The sequence below is a fragment of the Pleurodeles waltl genome, chromosome 10, assembly GCF_031143425.1.
Source record: "Pleurodeles waltl isolate 20211129_DDA chromosome 10, aPleWal1.hap1.20221129, whole genome shotgun sequence".
NCBI classification, from domain to species: Eukaryota; Metazoa; Chordata; class Amphibia; order Caudata; family Salamandridae; genus Pleurodeles; species Pleurodeles waltl.
This window is the reverse complement of record NC_090449.1, coordinates 12,487,620-12,510,201: the sequence shown is the minus strand read 5'-3', so window position 1 is coordinate 12,510,201 and position 22,582 is coordinate 12,487,620. Positions and strand designations below refer to the sequence as shown.

The window sequence follows — 22,582 nt, the reverse complement described above, 5'->3', positions numbered from 1 at the left end:
TCTCTTCTGGTCTCTGGGGGGGCACTCTGACTTGATACTTACCTTTTGGGTTTCCTAGTTCCTCCAACTCCCCTCTACATATTACACTTACCTGGGTGGGGGTCTGACTTTCCCATTCCATGTTCTTTTAGTATATGGTTTGGTCTCCCCCTAGCGTCACTATTGTCTACTGTTATTTCATGGTTTTCTATTGCTTTCTATGCTCATTCCTGATTACTAATGTGTATATAATAGTGTGTTTACTCACCTGCTAGTATAGTATTGCCTATACAGTATTTTAGTATTTATGTCACTAAAATAAAGTACCTTTATTTTTGTAACACTGAGGGGGTCATTATGGCCCCGGCGGTGAGTGGAAACGTGGCAGTAGTACCGCCAACAGGCTGGCGGTACATACCACCACATTATGAGAATGAGGGGTTGGCTGCAGCCAACCCACCACTTCTCCACTCATACCGCCATGGCGGTATCAGCCGCCGGCCCGGAGATGTCAATCTCCATCCCGGCGTCCGGTATAGTACCACAGGCAGCATTATGAGCATGCCTACCACCATGGTTATCGTGGCATTATTAACGCACGATAACCATGGCTGTAGGCCCTACATGTGACAGGGAATTCCTTCCCTGTCAACGGTAGGCGTATCCCCCATCCCCCCAACACACACCTGACCCCCCCTCCATCCAAACTCCCCCACCCCCTCTGATCCTCACACTTCCCCCCTCCCCCTCCGATCCTCACACTCACCACCCTGCCCCCCATACACACACACACACAGACACGCACCACCCATGCACCCTATCACTCACACTGGCATACACGCATTCATACATGCATACTTCCAGACATGCTCGCACACATTTTTACACACAATCACACTGACATGCAGATACGCACTCACTTCACAATTCTGACACGCATTCACTCACACTCATACACCCACAAAAACAACACAACACACACAGACGCATTCACACACACACACATTCATGCACACTCTCAGAGAAACACACACAACACCCCCCACCCTCCCACCCTCCTCCCCTGGCAGAAGCTCGACTTACCTTTGTCGAGGAGGTCTTCCGGCAGGGAACGGGAAGGGGCGCTGCTACCGCCAGTAGAACACCCCCAGGCCGTATCACAGGTCATGATACGGCTGGCAGCGTTCTACTGGCGTGGCGGTGTTGGTGGTAGCAGCGCCAGCTTGCCACCGCCCGTCAGTATGATCACTGATGGATTTCCACCCTTCTTGTGGCGAAATCCGGCAGTGATCATAATATGGCGGACGGATGGTAGCCGTGGTGATGGTATGTTGGCGGCCATCACCCCGTCGTTAGACGGTTTTTACCGCCATTGTTATAATGATCACCTGAGTGTTTTCTTTCATGTGTGTTAAGTGAGGTGTGACTACAGTGGTACTGCATGAGCTTTGCATGTCTCCTAGATAAGTCTTGGCTGCTCATCCACAGCTACCTCTAGAGAGCCTGGCTTCCCAGACACGGCCTACCCCTCACTAATAGGGGATACCTGGTACTGGTATAAGGTGGTAACTCCATAGGTGCTCACCACCCACCAGGCCAGCTTCCTACACAAGGTGTACATTACATCTTCAATTGGTGTCCTCAGCATTTGTTTAAGTCATGGAACCAGACACGCTAAATGTAGCCTCACTTGACTGATCGATTGTCGGTCACTCCCTAGGGGGTGGTGGAATTTAAATTTCGCCTGGGAGGTTTATAATCATTCTATTTTGCAAGGGTTCAGTATTTTTGCAAACCTCAAAAAATTGTCCGAAAATTTTTCCCTGAAACTTCTGCCAATAAAAGTATTATTTGAAGATTTCTTTTTTTGCTTTGAAAGACTTTTCAAGGTTTTTTGTAATCATAATTTAAACTGAACAACCTTCACAAGGTGTGTGAAGCTTGGAAACCATTTTTAGAAAATGCGACAATATCTGTAGCAGAAAACAAATTACAACTTCATACACCCTTTCGCTGTGTCCTATTTTTAGGTCGAGCCTGCAACAGTGCAATCGCTTCATTGTTTATTGCTATTGTTTACCAGGGAGGGCTTGGAGCCCGCTCACTACTTCCTTTTTGGTGGCTTCTATGTCACTCTTCTTTGCTCCTCCTAATTGGCCAGTGCAGGCCAAGCGTCACTTCTGTTCCTTTCTGTGGAGCATGGACCAAACACGGATTGATTCAACTTAATTGGTTCTCGTCTGTAGCCCACGCTGCGATTGAGGTACTATCACCTTCTTTGCTGTTCCACCGACCACTTCTCTTTGTAGCTGCCCCTGTCTGGTGCTAAACCCCCCACCTCCCTGGTGTTGCTTACCACCACCACACTTTTTTTCACATATTTCACTGCTGTGCATCATGGCTTTAAAAAAAAAGCACTACGAGGCCAGGGTTCTGCAAATTCTACCAAAAATCCATTTGCGTTGAGATGGATTAGTATAATTGTTTCAGTGCAATATAAAGCTTTTTGCAAAAGCAACGACTGCATTACGACCTGGTGCTTTGAACATTAGGCCCTAGGACTATGATAAATGCTAAAAAAATGAAAAAGCAAGAAATTAAGTTACTACAGAGCAAGGAAGTAAATATGCAACAAGCATTGTCAAAACCAGTAAGTCTTGCCTATGTGTAATCTAATGGCTTCATCAATGATTTTTTAGACATGTTGCACAGCAGCGTGAGATGCTGCACAACATTGCTTGAAGTCAAGGAAACAAACGCTATGACAAGGACAGAATTTAGAAGGAGCCCTGACGTAGGGAGATATGTCAGAGCTTTGTGGTCGCCACAGCACAGGGAAGGGTGCGATCTTAGTAAAACACAGCTTCAACCAGCTCCTTATTTTACAAAAACCTTCCAAATGTGAGTAATCAACCACACAATATTAAACTGCTACGTCTTCTCATCCTAACTGGTGTTTCTCTTGCGATCCAGAAACTTTAAAAGGTTTTCTCATTTCTGAAACAAATGTCTTGTAGACAAGAAATTAAAGAAAAGACAGAATATCAAAAAACTCCTGGATTAACATTATTTTGTAAAAGACACGAATCAGATCACTGAAAGATCCACCTTGAAAAGCTCAGGTAACTTTTTTGATTCTCCTGGCACCTTCTGGAAGGATGCCCTCAGGTCCACTCAAGGAAAAAAGAAGAGACTGTTGGACTCACCCAGATCTGAGCACTGGACCACCCGCAGGTGGCAGTGACAGCCAAAGGGGCAGAGGTCCATGTGTGGCAGGGTTTCGTCGGGCAGCTTGGGTGGCATGGTTCCAGATCCTTCGTCGTTCATCATGGCCATGCCGTCATCCATCGAGAAGTCCCAGAAGCCTCTCTGTTCGAAGGGCAGGGCATGGCTCAGGGCCACTATGCCTGACAGAAGCAGCAAGATTGGTTTCATCTTGAAGGAAAGGTGCCTGTGGAGGGATGTAAAATAGATTATTTTAGAAAAAACAGCTCAGTGAGTGATTCATTAACATGGATTGTGGACTTCGCATGAAATAATCTTTGTGCGCAGCAGAGGTGCTCCCCATCTGCATTTGTGAAGCCCACCTATAAAGGCGAACCTCCCAAACATATGTGACTGCTTCGCAGGTGCATCATTCACCCCCACCTTTGATCCAAGCTTGAGTCTGTGACCTAAGTGGTGAATCAATGGTGTGTCTCAGCCCTGCCCCATGTCTGGGCCAATCTCCTCAGTGATAAGAGAGCAGTGTGTGGCACCTGGGCATCCCAGGACCTAGTCTAGGAAATGCAAGACCAGGCAGTTCTATGTCACCAGCAAGGGGGCATGAGTGTCCCCATGAGCTGCACATGGTGCCCATTCACTCTCATGCCAGACCAATGAACATCAAAATGTCCCTTCGCCGTGATGGCAGAGTTCCTTGGTGTGGCACTGTTACCACTATGTCAGCCACCTCACATGAAAAGACAGCACAGCAGGCACAGAGGGGAGCTTGAGAAGTGTTTGATCGGTCAGAGCTCCTGCAAGTGCACATGGAGAGTCAGTGACGTCAGACTCACCTTCCAGAGCTTAATTTGAGCCGGTGGATTCCTGTGTTTGGCACCAGCACTTTACTGTCAACTCCGGCACTTATGACAGCTGCCACACAGTGGTGCTGTTTCTCTAATTATGTGTTGCACACAACAACAGATGTTTAATAATTATATATACAATTAAAATTAGTAATGCCTGCCACCCAAAACTACAAAAATAGCTTGGGAGGCAGGCTTTAGTCATTTTTAATGTATAAAAACTCTAAATTGTCATTAGTAGCACTAGGGGTGGTGCAAGTGGCAGTGGACTCCTGACAGGGGTCCTGGCACTTAGTTGTTTCCAGGTTAAGTAGTGTCGCCTTCTCAGTCCACAGACACTCCTTGGAGCCACCCACGACTCTCAGGGACAGAATGCACAACACCCAACAGGCTAGGGTCGGTGCACAGAGCACTGCAGACAAACCTACTGTACACCACAGACAACACACAGCGGAAGAATCCAAAGAGCCAAGAAAGTATGAAATCACAGAAAAAATATAACCACGTCAAAGACAGAAAAAACATGTCACAGAAAAGTACAAAACACCCTAAAAACATGAAAACCTATAATAACCGCATAAACCTGAACAAGAGACCACATCAAAACATAGGTGCATATTTACAAGAAAGTGGTGCATCGTTCCTTAGGCGCCATTTTTCCTGCATCATCCCTGCCCCACCTAGGGTCAGCATGGTAGCACCACATATACAATACGGAGCACCATGGTGGTCGTTAGGACGACGGCATCAAAATGTTCATGCTGTTGTGGCAGTTTTCTGCATTAGCGTCAAAATTGTTGATGCCGGTGCAGCAAAGCACAGGGAGGCCATTGACCAAAATGGGTGAGCAATTTCAACACCTGCTCCGAGCAGGTATTAAAAATGACAGAAACAAATGTGAAATGTTGTAAGTTTCAGTGCGCCTTTCTTTCGGGCCTCCCTGCGTCGGAACGCCATCCTTGCATGCATCATGTCTGGCGCAGGCATAATGTGGCGTAAGGGGTTGCATAGTGGCGCAATGCATGCCTTGTGACACTTTGTAACTACGGCGAGGGGGGAAAGCCACCTTAGCGCTGTCCATGCTAATGTGTCGCAAGGAGGCGCCAGGCGCTTGAAAATATGCCAGATAGTTTTGAAAATGTGAGGGAAAAATTGCAAAGCCACACCGAAAGATTTAATAAAGTGTTTAACTGCGCAAAATATCAGAAGCAAAAAACACAATGCACTCTACACGTCACAGAAAAATAGAGACAAAACGGAAAGATGCAATACACACAATTTAATAGGAAATAGGACTGTAAATAAGTCACATGCACACAACAAACAAAGACAGAATCACAAAATAAAGTAGTGGAAAAACATACCTCATATAAAAGACAATAGGTGATGGCAGCAAACACTCATTAAAAACAGAAGAAAATTGAAAAGACAAAGCTCCGTGCCGATAAAAGAGACCATACGACAACAACACAAACTAGAATCAAGCAGAAGAGTTCACATGAAGGAGAGTGAAAAGCAGCAAGGGGCACACAAGTGCCAGTGACACCGAGAAGACACCGAAACACACGAATGGCCGAGATCCGGACGGTACGTACCGTGCACAGACACCATCAGTGGCTCGACACAAACAGCACCTCTCAACCCACAACAGCGCGGGGAGCGGAGGTAGTGACACCCCTCAAGGCACACGAGAAGGGGTCCTGCTGCCCAGCCAAGGGGTGGAGTCCAGAGCCCTCTGCCCCTCCCCAGGTGTCACCCAGACTCATCCAGAGGCTGCGGGTGTCCCGGGCATCTCTCGGGTCCACCCCGGAGCTCAGAGGTGGGCACAGGGGGTGCTGGCAATGCCAGAATGCCCCTCCCCCGCCTCTCCTGCTGGAGAAGGATCAGAGCCCCGGGCACCGGGTGCGCAGGTGAGGCCTCCAGGTGAGCGCAGGCCCCGCCCCTCCCTTTGAAGCCCGCGGGCCTGGCACACGATCTAAGCAGAGCAGGGAGGTGCCAGGCGCCCCCAGAGGAGAGAGGGGACCCCTTCCTCCGCAGTGCCAAGCGCCATGCAGATGTGCGGAGGAGAGGGGGGCACAGGACACCCCCTAACCGCAACAGCACACCTTGTGGTCTTACATTTACATGAGCTCATCTACCACAAGAGGGAGCACCGGGGGGGGGGGCTCAGGCGGCGGGGGCCCTTCAGGAACCAGGGGGGCGATTGTTTGGGAGGTAAGTGCTGTGGTTAATAAGACTGCTGGAGGTCCTTCTGGGAATAGGGTGCGCTTGTGCCACCAGTGACTGGTTAAGAACCAGGGCCTCTATGGACCTGTGTGGCACAGGGCAGTGCAGCCACCCACCCTGCCCTGGCCACAGAGAACGGGCAGGAATGTGCCTTAGGTATCCAATATGGTGCATGCCTGTCCGTTCCCCTGCGCTGGCACCCTTTAGGCAGCCTCGTGCCAACGCAGGCACCCTTGCACCATGGTACAAGGGTGCCTGTGGTCCATGCAGGACTGTTTTTGTGCAGGAAGGGGCACCTTGCTGCACAAGAACAAACCTGAGAAGCTTCTTCCTCTTTCTATGTGTGCTGCAGAATTTCTCCTCCTTAGCCTCACCGGGGAGGCGTATCTTTTTGGTGCATTCTCAGGTTTACAAGTTCTTCTAACTCTGGGAGTGTGCCAAAATCATTAGGGCTTATTTTTGAGAGGTTTGTGCGGCTGAGGCCACGTAAAAGCGTGGCTTTGGATGGCCTCATAGATATGGAGTAAGGCAAGGCAGGCCAAATCACTGCATTGCCTTACTCTGTGCCAGGGGGTGTTCCATGGGCATCTCAGAGGGTTTTGCCACGTAACACTCATGGGTTTTGCAGCTGCAACAAATTTACTTAATCATGTAGACCTGGGAAGTGCCAAACCTTACACCTTCAGAGGTGAGGTGTAACACGGACAAATATTTTACTTCTACTTGTTTTTTCCTCTTTCCGTGTGTGTTGCATCCTGCATGCAACGCAGACACCCTTGCACCATGGTGCCTGGTGGTGCTAGCACAGAGGAAAAGGACAGGAATGCATAAATATTGCATAAATATGGTGCACTCCTGACCTTTCAGACCCCCATAAATAAGGACCCACTAATGTTCCGTGGGAACACCCACGCAGCACCACGGAAACACCTCCCTTGCGCAGAGTGGTGTAAGGCAGTGATTTGTGCTGTGTTACATTACTCGAGATTTATAAAGCCACACAGGGCCACGCAAGGTGGTCTTACGTGACTTCATAAACCTCACGTAAGGGTTGCGTCACTCTTGCACTGTATTGTGTTGTGCAAGAGCGACGCAAACCAGGCCATGAACATGACCCTGGATGATGGGAAAGCGATTTTCAGCCATCAGATTAAATCTCGTGTTCCAGGAACAACATTTCCCTGCAGTTTATTTATTCATTTTTATTTTTGCACTTTTATATCGCGCCAACTGGACCCGAAGTTATTTGAGCCCTTTACATGAGCACCGGTTACATGACACAAGGTCACATTTTTATGCAAAGCAAGAGGAGAGTGAGTGACTTGCCTAGAATCACAGGATGTTGAGCCGAGAATCGAACCTGGGTCTCCGGTTCCAAAGTGAACGGTTCTAGCCGTACTGCCACACCTTGTCCCCCGTTCGGGGTAGCGTCATTATTGCACATGTATGAATTACACTTTAATGGACATGGGCAGTGCAACCATTGAGGCTAGCAATGCATCTGATCATCAGTAACGCTTCCCCAAAACAGTCCAGCCTCTTGCCTCTGTTCCCAAATATTGTAAATACATGTTACCCCAATGCCCCTCGCCCCACTCACTGACACTTGATGGAAAAAGGAGAGAGAAAGAGATACCCGTTTTAGTGGCTACATTGCACAAAGTGCTGAGCTCCGGCACTTATTTTTGAGGGCCGGGGCTTACTCTTCTGCCTCAAGCATTTATTGTGAGCAAAAGACACATATGGGAAAGAAGGAGGAAGAGAAAAACGAAAAAGCGTCACTAAGGGAGAAAGCAGAAAGCTGCAAGAGTGAGCTTAAGGGGCAGGGAGTGGCTTTATATGGATTGAAAAGGCCCGAGAAGGATTCAAGTTTACGCCACCTCAGTATTCATTTTCCCACATTTAATTGCAGCAGGCGCGTGTTTAAGAGGAGGGCTTTGAGCACCGGCACGTTTTTGTTTACAAATTAAGCACTGCCGGCTTCCCGGCTTAGCCAAACTTCGTGATCATAGGCACAATTTCATTTCATTCAAATTCTTCTTTCTTCTTATCACGTAGGAGACCAAATTGCAATATGTGAGTTGAGAATATGTGCTGGACAAAATCACCTTGTCTTTGCTTTAACACACTCTAATGTTGCCCCACTTATAAGAATCCAGCCCACACATGGGGGGCATTCACCAGCTGGATAGCCTCTTAGTTTACCACAGATGTGCCATCAAGCCAGAGGCAAAGGCGATATTTAATAAGCACCTTCCAATGCAGTGGTATCTTAGGCTCTGAAGTGAAATGTTTCCACATTTTAAGACAATGGATTTTTTTAAATTGTGGTGAGACTTTATCATATTTTTACATGATATCTGTTGCATGGTTCACATGCCAAATATTTTTAAGGCTTGTGCACGGCTCTTAGAACCAAGCCAGTCCCTGGGCTCTGGTTCGGCTCTCCCTGTTAATTTGTCGGCTTGCAAGCCCCACCCACCCGACGGTGTCCCATAAAGACTGCCGCTCCCAGAATCCTCCTGTTTTGGTTCCTTACCCCGGGACGAGGATGCCCGGGATAGATGCTGGACTCCGGCAGGGTGACGCTACTTCTCCACCTGCTTGTTTGGATCACTGACAGAATGTCCGAAACACAAACATGGTGTGGACAGAACATTGTGTCAGAAATGCAGAGTACCAAAATACTGAGAGGGTGTAGGTAAGTATAGATCTACTAATATTAACTCCCCATCTACACACCTTGAAGAAATATATACCATCAAGGTACATATATGTGGAGTTATCTATGGTAAAACTTTACTTACTTATAGAACCCTATCTTCATGATATTTAGTCCTCAATATTTTTGACACAATATTCTGTCCCACGATATTTGTGTTCACAATATTCTAAGTACTGCTGAACTTTGGGGAACTTTCATGAATCGAGAAGCTACTGACTTTGAGAACCTTTACTGAAGTTTTCTTGCAATCAGTGCCCCATTCTGGACTCACAGTGCTGGATGGAGGTATCTTCTAGGTCCTGGGCCCTCCTCTTCCTCCCCGGCACAAGCCGGTGCAGCAGGAGGAAGCCTTCCAGGCGTGTGCAAGCACAGTATGTTCTGGATGGTCTGTGTATGCCTGGCCTGGCATATTCCAGCATGGGCTGGCACGTGGTTACCAGGAAGTGTGTAGCTTAGCAATTGCCCGGTAAGTCTTACGTAAGGTGGAGAACAGCATTGTAGAGAATTTCTGATGTTTCTCAAGATGGCGTAGACTCCCTTCCAGCGCTGGGACATAAAGGGAAACATCTCAGAAGATAGCTGCAGGAGATCCTGTCCCATGTAGGGGACAACATAGGTCTTTACCCATTGAGAAGCCTAATACTTCGCAGTCCTGTTCTAAGAGTGTCGGAGCCCTCCATCTTCTAGCGTTCATACTCATCAGCTTGTTCTAGAAGTGGTCGGGCAAGAATGGAAGGACCCTGAGAACATTTCACTCTCAAGGTTTACGCCAAAGCCATATCCTTTGTGTCACATGGACATGTGTGGCCTGATGAAGCACACGTGGTCGCGAGCCTTGTAGGCAGGTCTTCAGTGGCAGAGGAAAATATCCTTAAGGACCCTGGTGATGAGAAGATCAAGTCTTCTCCTAAGAAGATCTTCTCAGGATCCTACGTTGCTACGAGAGCTCATATTTACGGAGTCTGTACTCTCAGATGGTGTATTACTGGTGGCCATTCTTTGGTCAAGTTTACGAGACAGAGCTTGCCAGGCTTCGACTTAGGGTGATAAAGGAGGATAGACGGATAAACCAGGTCTGGGCACCTATGTTTTGATGTATTGAGGGGGGATATGAAATATGAATTATGTAGCATTTTATGTGAATAATAAAATGTATAGAATGCTGGTTTTCTTTCCCAATTTGTGTGACAACATCCAATTAGAATTTCAAAATAAATAAAGAAATAAAAAGAGTCTACAGAGCTCAGTCTTTAAATTCGGACTTCAAATCGCTCTTGAAAGTTTTTCAGGAGGCTGCCTGTTGCTTAAAAGCTTTCGGAGACTACGGAAGGACAACTCGAGCTCTTATTGGATATCTCTTAGGACGTCGTCAGGTCCATAGCTTTGGCAAGTGGTGCATCGATTGCAGGAAGACACAATCTTTATTTAAAGGACTGGAATACAGATTCAGCCCAGAGTCACTGCATTAGAATTGCCCTTTGAAGGATCCAGAGGCTTGAGCTCAGAGCTGCAGAATAAGTTAAATCATCTGTTTGAAGAAAGGAAACACCATTTAGACGAGAAGGTTCTAGAGCGTCAAAATCATAAAAATGGAAATGTAAGCTTTAGGCAGCCATTCAGAAGACATCCGGGTATGAACAAACTTCTAGGAGCCAAGGTAAATTATCCTTGTTGTGTTCCTTCAAGAAGCAGATGCAGGGGACAGTGCCCAGGAACCCACACTCTCGACTACGGGCCTGATCTAGAACTCGGCGGAGGGGTCACTCCATCACAACGTTCACAGATATCCCATCCGCCAAAATCAAAACCCCATAGGAGATCACGGGATTTAGATTGCGCGGACTGGATATCCGTCACTGTTGTGATGGAGTGACCCTCCACGGAGGTCTGACGCAGGCCCTGTGTCCGAAGGAGAGGAGGTCAGCCTCTTCTCTACACAGTGGAAGTCGGACACTAGAAAGGATCCACTGAATGTCCTTGAATGTCCCCCAAGAGCCCCGCAAGTCACATCTGGTGCCTTGGCCCTCTCAACCCTCCATCTTAGGAATGACTTGCATGTAGCAAATACAGAATGGGTTCTAGTGTAGCTATGTCCAAATGTCAGATATACTCCACACGCATGTCCCTCTATATATGCAGAAAGGTCCCACATACAACATCCATGTCCTGCAAGGCTGGAGAAGGACCCGCTTGCAGGGGTCTGGCAGATACAGCTGAACGGTTGGAGGGGCCGGCAGGAGACGTGGTTGGGCAGATAAAAAAGCCTGCTTTGACCTACAAACAATACAGCTGCCCCTCCTATCAGTCTTCTGCAGGTGGAAATGCTGATGGTGTTCACACCCAGTAAGTGTGATCCAGGTCTCAATTATGGGTGGGCAGAAATTCAGCTCCTCCGGCAGAGTTTGTGGCGTTTTGCCCATTCCACGTTCCACTTGCAGCGTAGAGTTGTGGCAAAACTCCGCCAACCGTCGCGTAGCAGATTTTTTTCTCACATGCGGCTCGCCAACGTTAAGTTGACGAATTAGAATTTGTGCCCCCTAGTGCGATTTTCGGGTGGTAGAGCACCTCCAGGCCAACATTCTCATCTCAAGGGGTCGCGGTGTGTCACAACCGTTCACACTGAGAAATCTGACGCTCAAGTAGAAAATCTACCCTAGCGGCAGAAAGGAGCAGCGCCCTGTGGCGTGTCACATGATGTCCTTTGCAGTGATTTCACAGTGCAGAACAACTTCACGGCGCTAAAAATCAGCATGCGCAATGCAACATGCCCGAGTACCCCTCACTCGTCGAACTCCACTCTCGCGGAGCTTTGTGTAACTCCGCGGAATTCCGTAGAGTGAAAATCCACGAGTTCTGGCCACCCTTAAACTTAATCTGTGCCACAATGGGCTCCAGGCCACGTGCATCATCATCTTGTGTGCTTCAGCGGGGAGGGTCAAGAACCTACAGCTAGCTGGAGTGACATCCAGGCAGGGGCACACAGCCTTCCAAGACATGCAGCTGACCTTCTTGTGTCCCGATTCTGCGCATTAGTGCAGGGTTTTAAGTAGGATGAAAACATGGGTTTGTCCCTAAAAGGGGTATACGTCTGTATAATTAATAGTGTGGCTTGCATGCCACTCTATTCCCATAGAGAGCCACCCTCCCACATATCTACGCAGAATGACAAGTGCAACTGTAATCCACGATCATTGTTCTGCAGACTCTACAGAGAGGCCAAGGATTGGATGTGCGTGGGCTCTGGACACCTTCTTGGCCCACTGAGAGAAACTCGCATAACCTTTGGACACAGACCAGTCAAATCATGCAGCATACAAGAGTAACATGCTGCCTGAAGAAATGCAGAGACACAGCATCCTGGGAGTGCCCAACACTCGGGGAAATGCGAAATGAAGTAAAGCATGAGAATTAGAAACAGCAACCACGTGGATTACCTTCACTTTTTAACACTTTCTGTTCAGCAACCGATCAGTGTTTTTGCATGTTAAGTGGTGACATGAATTTAGCACCCAAAAGAGACCCGTTTGAGTGTCCGTTTTGAAATACGACCGATCTGAGGCCCGGAAGGACCTGGCCTACTTGAAGCGCTGCATACCATGACGTGTGTGCTCGTGCGCATGTTTTGTGTCTGTGTGTTGTGCTTGTATGTTTGGACAAGTGGTGTGTGTCTGTGTAGGAAGAGCTTTGGAAGTTATAGGCCCAGAGTGAGGTGCACTGGCAGAGCTGTGTGTTGACTGAGGTGCACTGGTAGAGCTGTGCAGAGCTGTGTGTGGTCTGAGCTGCACTGGTAGAGCTGTGCAGAGCTGTGTGTGTACTGAACTGCACTGGTAGAGCTGTGTGTGGACTGACGTGCGCTGTAAGAGCTGTGTAGAGCTGTGTGTGGACTGACACGTGCGCTGTAAGAGCTGTGTAGAGCTGTGTCTGGATCAAGGTGCACTTTCAGAGCTGTGGGTGTACTGAGCTGCACTGGCAGAGCTGTGTAGAGCTGTGTGTGGAGTAAGAGTGAGGTGCACTGGTAGAGCTGTGTCTGGATTAAGGTGCACTGGTAGAGCTGTGTGTGGACTGAGCTGCACTGCCAGAGCTGTGTAGAGCTGTGTGTGGACTGAGTGAGGTGCACTGGTAGAGCTGTGTCTGGACTGAGCTGCACTGCCAGAGCTGTGCAGAGCTGTGTGTGTACTGAGCTGCACTGGTAGAGCTGTGTGTGGACTGACGTGCGCTGTAAGAGCTGTGTAGAGCTGTGTCTGGATCAAGGTGCACTTTCTGAGCTGTGGGTGTACTGAGCTGCACTGGCAGAGTTGTGTAGAGCTGTGTGTGGAGTAAGAGTGAGGTGCACTGGTAAAGCTGTGTCTGGATTAAGGTGCACTGGTAGAGCTGTGTGTGGACTGACACGTGCGCTGTAAGAGCTGTGTCTGGATCAAGGTGCACTTTCAGAGCTGTGGGTGTACTGAGCTGCACTGGCAGAGCTGTGTAGAGCTGTGTGTGGACTGAGTGAGGTGCACTGGTAGAGCTGTGTGCGGACTGAGCTGCAGTGCCAGAGCTGTGTAGAGCTGTGTGTGGAGTAAGAGTGAGGTGCACTGGTAAAGCTGTGTCTGGATTAAGGTGCACGTTCAGAGCTGTGGGTGTACTGAGCTGCACTGGCAGAGCTGTGTAGAGCTGTGTGTGGACTGAGTGAGGTGCACTGGTAGAGCTGTGTGCGGACTGAGCTGCAGTGCCAGAGCTGTGTAGAGCTGTGTGTGGAGTAAGAGTGAGGTGCACCGGTAAAGCTGTGTCTGGATTAAGGTGCACTTTCAGAGCTGTGGGTGTACTGAGCTGCACTGGCAGAGCTGTGTAGAGCTGTGTGTGGACTGAGTGAGGTGCACTGGTAGAGCTGTGTCTGGACTGAGCTGCACTGCCAGAGCTGTGTAGAGCTGTGCGCGGACTGAGCTGCACCGTCAGAGCCGCGTCGGCAGGGGGCGCCACAGGACAGACATGAGACACCCCGGCCCCCAGTGCCCAGACTCTCCCACCTCCGATGACTTTTCATCACACAAACTCTAAAGTTTCCCCGAGTTTGCAGAACTTGTAAAGCGGTGAAATCCTCGGAAAGCCTCCGGCGCCTTTGGACAGCGGACAGGGGAGCTCTCCAGCCCCCACCACCGACTGGACAGGAAGTGTCTGACTGCCTAAAGGCTGCTGCCAAGGGCCTGGTCTGGGTGTGGGGGCTGGGGGGCTCCCACAGGCCTCTCAGCATCAAAGAGGAGCCCCTCCCTGTCTGCCACAAGAGGAGGGCTGCTGGGAGATGGAAATATACAAACATGTCTGGTTCCTAGGACGACCTCAGCCTCCAGCACAACACAACATCTGGGGGCAGCTCAGCGGGTCAGCGTGCCTGCTGCGACGCCGGTGCGAAGCGCGCCGGTCACACTTCCAAAACCTATTGTGCGCTACTCAGCCTTTCATGCTTCCGAGGCAGATAACATCAGCACCTTTCAGAGTGAAGGCTGTTGGCTGCTTCGAAGTGTGCCTCCCTGCCAGTGCACCGTACACACAGTGTGCTGATAACTGGCAGCAAGGGCGAGGCAGTGCGGAGAGAGCCGAGCCGAGCCAAGGTCTCGCTGGGCTCTAAGAGCCCGCGCACACGAGCCATGAACATGTTCAGCATGCAAGTGAGCAAGAAACATAAAAAAAAGATGTTAACGTATCTTGAAAATTAAATAAAATGTAGTTCTTCACCAGGCGCAGCGTTTCTCCTTGGCAGATGCTACCACATCGCGCAGTGAGGGGTGTTTATTAGCAGTGGTGGTTATTAAACATAAACTTGGAAAGATTCGACGCCTCCACCCGCAACGGTACCCATGTCACACATGAACTGAGAGGAAAGTCACTTGTCATGTGCACCGTGTGTGTGGCCCAGGTTCTGGTGATACATGGATCAACATCAGATCTATTAAATCAAACGCAACAGATGTCTTTTGTAAACCGCAGACCAGGAGCTCATGTACTCGAGGCGCTCTCCCGTGCAAGGATGTCTGAGACAACACATTTGCATAGAATCACACAGTTTAGTCAAGCGGGATGCCAGTTTGAGCCTAGGTTTCCTGGTTTAATTCACATTGCAGAGTTCACCCCCTAGTTGGATTTTTCTTCCTCTCGCCTGTTTTACACCATAGATTAACGTGTTCTCTTTGATGCTTGGCATGTAAGCTGAGAGCATGGGTGCAAAGTGAAAGCCACAGAAAAGCTCGGCTCGCCCCGGCTCCAGGGTTCAAGAGAACTTTAAACTGGGCCAGTGGCGGGCATCTGGTCGAGCCGGCGCGAGCCCTCAGTGGTTCACTCACCTCCATCAGTAGGGGTTTGGTGGAAGAACACATATCATTTTGGCAACAGTTTGGAGCCTGATGGCAGCTGTGATATGAAGTGTCCAAGCACCACTGAGGTCACATCCCCTCTCAGGTGGCCGCCACACCCCTCCACCCGCCCCTTGTCTCTGAGAACTGCAGGTGTTGATGACTCTGATGTAAAACTTCTCCCACAAGCCTAAATATTCTTCTGAAACACCTTCTACCAGCTCTGTGGGGACCTCCCTGTTGTACCCTCTCACCCTGGAGGGCACCGGCCCTCATAATGGCCACTTCAGGCTCCGGTGGTGTGGCTTCTGAATATCAAAGCAGTGATATCGAGTGGTCCCAATATCATGACCAGAACATTAAAACCCAAAACATTGATAAGTATGTAGAGATTTCTTATAACTAACTCCACATACATGTACCTCGACAATATACATTTCACTGAGAAAACCAAAAGTTACAGGGACGTTATAGTTAGGTTGACATTTTACCCAGACAAAACCATAGAAATTCAGCAGTTATAGTTACATTTATGCTAAGAAACTATAACTTGTGCCTATAGTTACTTTATGGCACAAGTTATAGTTTCTATGTGTGGTTCTGGGGTTCGTTCCCAAAAAATAGATTTTTTTTTCTCCATGTGTTCTATTTGATTAGGATACCTGTATCCGTTTTTCCCTTTTTCATTTTCCCTCCTCCAGCCCAAGCAAGAAAAAAACATGACAGCCGCAACTTTCCTGTCAGGTTGCAGCCAGCCAATCAGAGACCTGCTTTTCCCATGGATCAGTGGATCCGCAAAGAATCAGCTATCTATATTTTTATTTCTTTAATAACTCCCAAACTATTGAACAGATTTACACAAAATTACAAAAAGGACTCTTTCTAGACCAAGAGCTATTCAGCTGCCAAATTTGGTGTGGATCCGTTCAGTGGTTCAGGCTGAAGTCATGTTCAGAAAATCCCAAATCCCCATAGACACTGCATGGGTAAAAAGCGTTTTGGGATCCCCCTTTTTCTATGATCCCACTTGACACATTGCCCCAAATCTTTCCATTTCCATGCAGAACCAAGCAAACTACGACACTTTTTTAGGACGATTTTGTGAAGATTTGTCAAACTGCGCCAAAGTTATTATCAAAGCGAAAAACGGTTCGTCTATAGGAACAGTTGGTCCTAAGTATAACTTCCCACTGGCTATACCCAACAGGTAATCTTCAAGGTAACGTAAATGTGGATTTAAAAATAGAAAAATCTGTGCTTCCCTCTGTGAACTTACATCCTGGATACTTTACGTCTTGCCATTTTGGCCACAATACTGTGACCACTCGATGTTCTTGTTTAGATATTCCAGAGTACAATGGACCTGATTGCGACTGTGCCCTAGTGACCAGTACACTTAACACGCTGTATACCTTTTTGAAATGGCTTTTCTGTGCTGAATACGAAATACATTTTGGATTCCTTGCCCTAAAGTGCCTGCAGACAAGCATCGAGTCTGTTTCAGCTATCCAGCATTCTCTTGCAGTACTGCTGACTAAGGGACTGATTTAGAACTCGGCGAACGGGTTACTTCATCACAACTGTGACGGATATCCAGGCCGCTGAAACCTAAATCTCATTATATTGTGTAGGATTCAGATTTCTGCCGAGTTCTAAATCAGGCCTTAAGTCCCAATTTACCGGCCAAAATCTGACATGCCTCTGAGTGCCAGTGTTTTGTTTTAGAAAGTTGTACCTTAGACATTTTATTTCAATTTGATATATAATGTACTCGGGCACCTGAGAGGAGTGATGGACTGTAGGGGCACTTCATGTTGACCGTCTACTCTCCTGCTATTCTTCCGATTCCTTTCTCCTTCAGATTTATCAAAGATCTCAAGAACTTTTTATGGAACTACAAATATGACAACATCTTCTTAAACAAAAAACAAAAGTGGAAAACTGTTGAAGAGACTATGATCCGACTGAACCATACCCAATCTCAAGGTTACTACCTCAGCAAATCTCAAATAGATAAAGCTTTAACTGGTTCTAATTTCTCTAATACATTATGGGAGCAATTTGACAAAAAACACTATTAGGATTTTAGAATGAGTCATTCACAGAATCAAACTCAACACAGAACACTGAAATAGGGAAAACACATTAACCGTGGAATCACATCTAGAATTCAAACATTGGACATCTAGTCACCCAAAATAACTACTTCTTTAAAAAAATAATCTAATATAATCTTCCAGACAAGAAACTTGAAAACTATCTGAAATTAGCAAAATGGTTACACAGAACAAATTTAAAGACAGCACAAAGATGAAGAAATAGAGAATCTGCCTTATGCCCAACATGTCTTGGTTTAAAATGCCACGTATTCCTCCTATGAACATAGTAGAGATATTACTGGCTCCAAGTTTGGACACATTTAGGAACGATTCTGGGTTGTATCTAAATCTTTGCTGCCAGGTGAATAAACAGAAGAAAGTTTCTATCTGCCATTTCCAAATCTGGGGATCTTAAAGTATTGTACGACCAATGTCTGCTTTTATGTAACTTCGTATAAAACAAATTCAGAGAATAGCAATTTACATAATCTGTTTAGCCAACATTTGCAAAATGCAGCCATTTACCAAGGACCAATTCACAGATTGTCTTTTTTTCGAAATAGCACTTTTACAAGCACCTTTAAGGTGTAAATGTCTTTCTTTTTGAAAACAGGTTCTCTTTGTTTTTTTTTTAAGGTTTGCATTGTCCTCTCTGCCATCCCACTTTTTGTCACGGGGTGATTTTTCATTAGGGTCGAGCCTGCGTTGCATGCGCTCGCGCATGCGTATCGCAGCGAGACGCTTTAGGTATTACAAAAGGGCTCAGAGCCCTGTCGACGTCACGTCAGTGTTTTTCATTGGTTCGTGGGCTTGCCTAGTAAAATCTGCTTGCTTTCATTAGTCGAAGGCGTGCACATGTCATGCCTTTTCTGGTGCCTAGCCCTCCTCGAGCGTAGCGACCAAGTACAGAAAACATGCGCGGCTCACTGTTTTCTGTCCGGCTCGTGGACTACTTTTTCTCTGATTTACGAGCGCGATCTCGCTTGGCAGAAGTCGAGCGCTTTACACAGTTAATTTCCCTTTTTCGGGTTACGTACATAAAAGCACTTTTGCCGATAGATGAAAAGTCGGGTTAGGAGTTTCAACGCGATCAGCTCTCACATGAGCAAACGCGAGACCCGTTGCATTGCAAATGCTTGTTTTTCCTTGTTTTCAGTGTGTTTACCCTCTGACCCTCCCATTGCCCCATTCCTCTGCTTGTCTCCCTCCCCAGTTCCCTCTCCATCCTCCAGCTCCGCCCCTTACGTCACAATCCTTCTCTGATCCCCACTCTTATTTTTTCCTCTCTATCACGCATCTACGTTTTTAGCTTTTCTTTGCTTGACCCCCTTCTCGTCTCTCATTCCTCCTCTCAACACTATGCCTCTGCCTGGCTCGTCCTATTTCGTCTGCTTGCCCATTTCTTTCTGTTTAATGTTAAAACACTAGTGGAGTTCACCAGGGGGTTCATATTTTCCTTTTTTTTTAAATATGTTTTTCTTTTTTTAGTAAACGAACATGATTTTAGCTACTTTATAACATCTTCAAACTCTGTACTAATTTGTTTTCTTCTTAATGGATTTTTTTGGTTTTCTTAGAAATAATTGTCTATTATTTAGAGTTTCTCTGAATTTACTTGCAACAGTCACGTCATGTTCTTTTAACAGGGACAGAATCTTCCCCCCCACCATTGGCCACATAATTGTGAGATTCCCTTTGAACCCAGTGGAGAAGGGACAACTTCAAAGTCACAACAGCACACACGTTTCTGTTTACATGAGAACAAACCAAGTCCCCCTCTTGTCTTCTCTCCAGCAGCCGATCTTCAGCTGGGGGTGGGCGATAGACTCCGAGTTCACAAAGTTTTGCCCACTCCACGTCACACTTGTAACACAGAGTTCCAGCAAAACTCCACCAACTGCAGCGTGGCAGAGTTTTTTTTGCGGGCGGCTCGCTCTGGTGAGTTGGCGTGCATGAGAGAGAAATGGTGTCCCCTAGTGGGATTTTCAGGCACTAGGAGGGCACCCAGCGAGATATTCCCAACTCAGGCAGTCTTGGGCGGTTGCGACTGTTCACAGTGAGAACGCGGGTGCTCGAGTAGAAAATCTGCTCGAGCAGCAGCACAGAAGCACCTCCCTCTGGCATGCCACGTGCTGCTGTTCGCGCTCATTTTGCAGCGGGGAACAAACTCCTGGTGCTACAGATCGGCAGAGCAGCGCAGCGTGCCAATTCTTCCGGTTTGCGGAACTCCGCAGAGTCTTGCAAAGTTTTTATGTAGCTCCGCGGAATTCAGCGGAAGTCTGTGGAGTAAACTCCGCAGGCTCCGCCCACACCTATCTTCTGCTGGATGCCTTCTGGGAGGTGAACAGCCAGCTGTTGAGCCTTCATTTTCATAAATACCCTCAAAGCTTGAAGCTAGAGTGACCCATCACGTCCCTAACAATGTAAATGTTGAGATGACATTTCCCGCTTCCTCTCGCCCCAGTTTCTCCCTCACCCCTCTCACTAGGGGTGCACAGATGTTTTATTTCCACCCTCAAAGTTTGTGAGGTTCACAATTCTGCAATTTGTCAAGTAGTGAACTGTCCTCTTTTTTAAATTATTTTCAAGCAAAGTGTTTTCCCCACGCTGCAGTGTTACTGGATAACTCACCCGAAAGGCTTGCAGCAGAGGAAGAGCCCCATAAATCCGCTTTTAGGGCACATCTTATAGCTCCGCTGAATTTACTTTCTTGCAGAGCATTTTGCAAAGAATCTTACCCTGATTTCCCTCGGAGGCTGTGCAGAGAGAGAGGGACAATCCCACCCCACACATCCCCAGGGGATCCACCATAGATGGGGGGGGCAGACGGGGAAATCATCTGGGGAGCCCTGGGCAGTCTTTATCCTCTCCGCCATTTTTAAAACCAAAACTAGCCTGACCTCCCCCGGGGATGGTGATCTCCCTGACTTACGCCATCCTGACCTCCTGACTTACACCATCGTGACCTCCTGGCTTACACCACCCTGACCTCACTGAGGATGGTGATCTCCCTGACTTACGCCATCCTGACCTCACTGAGGATGGTGATCTTCCTGACTTACGCCATCCTGACCTCCTGACTTACACCACCCTGACTGCCTGACTTACACCATCGTGACCTCCTGACTTACACCACCCTGACCGCCACCGGAAATTGTGGTCGCCCTGACTTACACCACCCTGACCTCCTGACTTACACCACCCTGACCTCCCCAGGGGCAGTGGTCACCCTGACTTACATCCCTGGCCTGCTTCACCCTTACTGTTCCCCTCTGGGCTGTCGCCCTGACCCTCACCCCAGCCCAGTTTTGTCCCTCAACTCGTCCGTGGGTGTTGGTCAAACCGCCCTCTTTCTCTGCACTTGGAAGCATCTCCAATTCTTACCGTTCAACTTGTGTTCTGCACACCACAGCTTGAATGTTCCTCAACACACACAGAGTATCTGTTGGTATTACTCAGCCTATGACCTTCAGATTGCACTCAGCTGTCACGTCCCAACCCACTGAGCTATCTTCTTCATTTCCCTTGTCGTTAGCTTCATGAGTGGCTCTGCCCCTTGCCTCTGCTTCTGCCGGATGTGGTTGTAGGGCCGAGGGGAGCAGGAGGATGGGGGAAAGAGGAAGGGTGCCTGGGAGGTATTTGAGGGGCAGTTACTTCAGGTGTTGTGTTAGAAATGGGGTCTCTAGTTGGCAGTGGCTTGCACCCTGTCAAAGTAGGGACCCTCACTCTAATCAGAGCAAGGGAGTCACACAGCTGATATGACCCCTGCTACCCCCTTGGTAGCTTGGCTCAACCAATCGGGCTTATCTCAGAGGCAATGTCCAAAGTATTTGTACACACACACACACACACACACACACAGTAACACAGTGAAACACTACAAAAGGACTCCACACCAGTTTAGAAAAACAGCCAATATTTTTCTGAGTAAAGGAAGACCAAAATGTCAAAAATCCAACATACACAAGTAAAGATATGAATTTAAAAAGTTTCAATCTTAGTATAGCGCTTAAAAACACAATAGCTCCACCTGAGGCTATCACAACATCTTGACATAGTTATTCCCAACAGTCTGACACCACTCGCGAGGGAGTGCGGGACGGTTTAGGAGTCGCAGGGACCCTAGGTACAATACCTTTGAAAGACGAGGAAACAAAGACGTTGCATTGAGTCGGAGGTGAGGCGTCTCTGGAGCCGGTGCAGCGTCAGTTCCGTACTGCTAGGCACAGGAGGTGAGGCGCTGGTTCCTTACGGTTGCAGGGCAGATGATGTGGCATCGGTGGTGAGGTGTCGGTTCCTTACAACCCGGCAGGGTCGATGAATCCAGCCGGCCAAGATGTGAGGCATCGACATTGCGGTGTCTCGATCACACAACAGGGCCACAGGTGCTGCGGTGGAGTTGGTTGTCACGGATGTTGGAGACATGGCACTCAGGACTCGCGCTGTGGCGGAACTTCGGAGGTGTGCAGCGGCATTGGGCATGTGTTGCAGGTCGTGGTCATTGCACTCAGCAGGGCCAATGGCTCCACTGCAGGCAGCGGTGCGGAGTCAGAGAGTGGCACTGGTTCCGAAGACGCTCTGGAATCGATGTGCTTTGTCTCTTCTTGGTTGCAACAGAGCTCACTTCCAAAGCCCAGGAACTGGATTTGGCACCACTTGGCAAGTCAGGACTCTCAGCAAGAGAACCCAGGCGCTGGCAGATGAATTCTTTAATGTCCCTGAGACTCCTTAACAGGAGGCAAACTCAGTTCAATCCCTTGGAGAACCTTGGAAAGCAGGATGTAGAAAGCAAAGTCCAGTCCTTTCACTCCCAGGACAGAAGCAGCGAGCAGCAGGCCAGCACAGCAAAGCAACAAGCAGAGTGGCAGTCACTCCTCCAGCATCCAGCCTTCCTTCCTGGTAGAATGTCCTCAATACAGGAGGGTTCTTCCTATAAGGGGTCAGAGTCCCAGTACTTATACCCATTTCTGTCTTTGAAGTAGGCAAACTTCAAAGAGAAGTCTTTGTAGTGCACAAGTCTCCGCCTTCCCTGCACTGGCCCCAGACACACTCCCGGGGTTGGAGACTGTTTTGTGTGAGGACAGGCACAGCCCTATTCAGGTGCAAGGGTCAGCTCCTCCCACCACTCTAGTTCAGGAAGACCCATCAGGTTAGGCA

The 22,582-nt window shown here is 48.2% G+C and overlaps 1 protein-coding gene across 1 annotated transcript in view; it reads right to left on the bottom strand.

Annotated features, from left to right (window-relative positions):
* The window catches only part of BGN (biglycan), a 141,518-nt gene that overhangs the window by 54,673 nt on the left and 64,263 nt on the right, over nt 1–22,582 (bottom strand). Inside the window, exon 2 of the mRNA XM_069209385.1 lies at nt 3,186–3,430. Coding sequence (XP_069065486.1) covers nt 3,186–3,414 — 229 coding nt within the window. The 5' untranslated portion in view covers nt 3,415–3,430. The remainder of the gene's footprint in view (nt 1–3,185; nt 3,431–22,582) is intronic.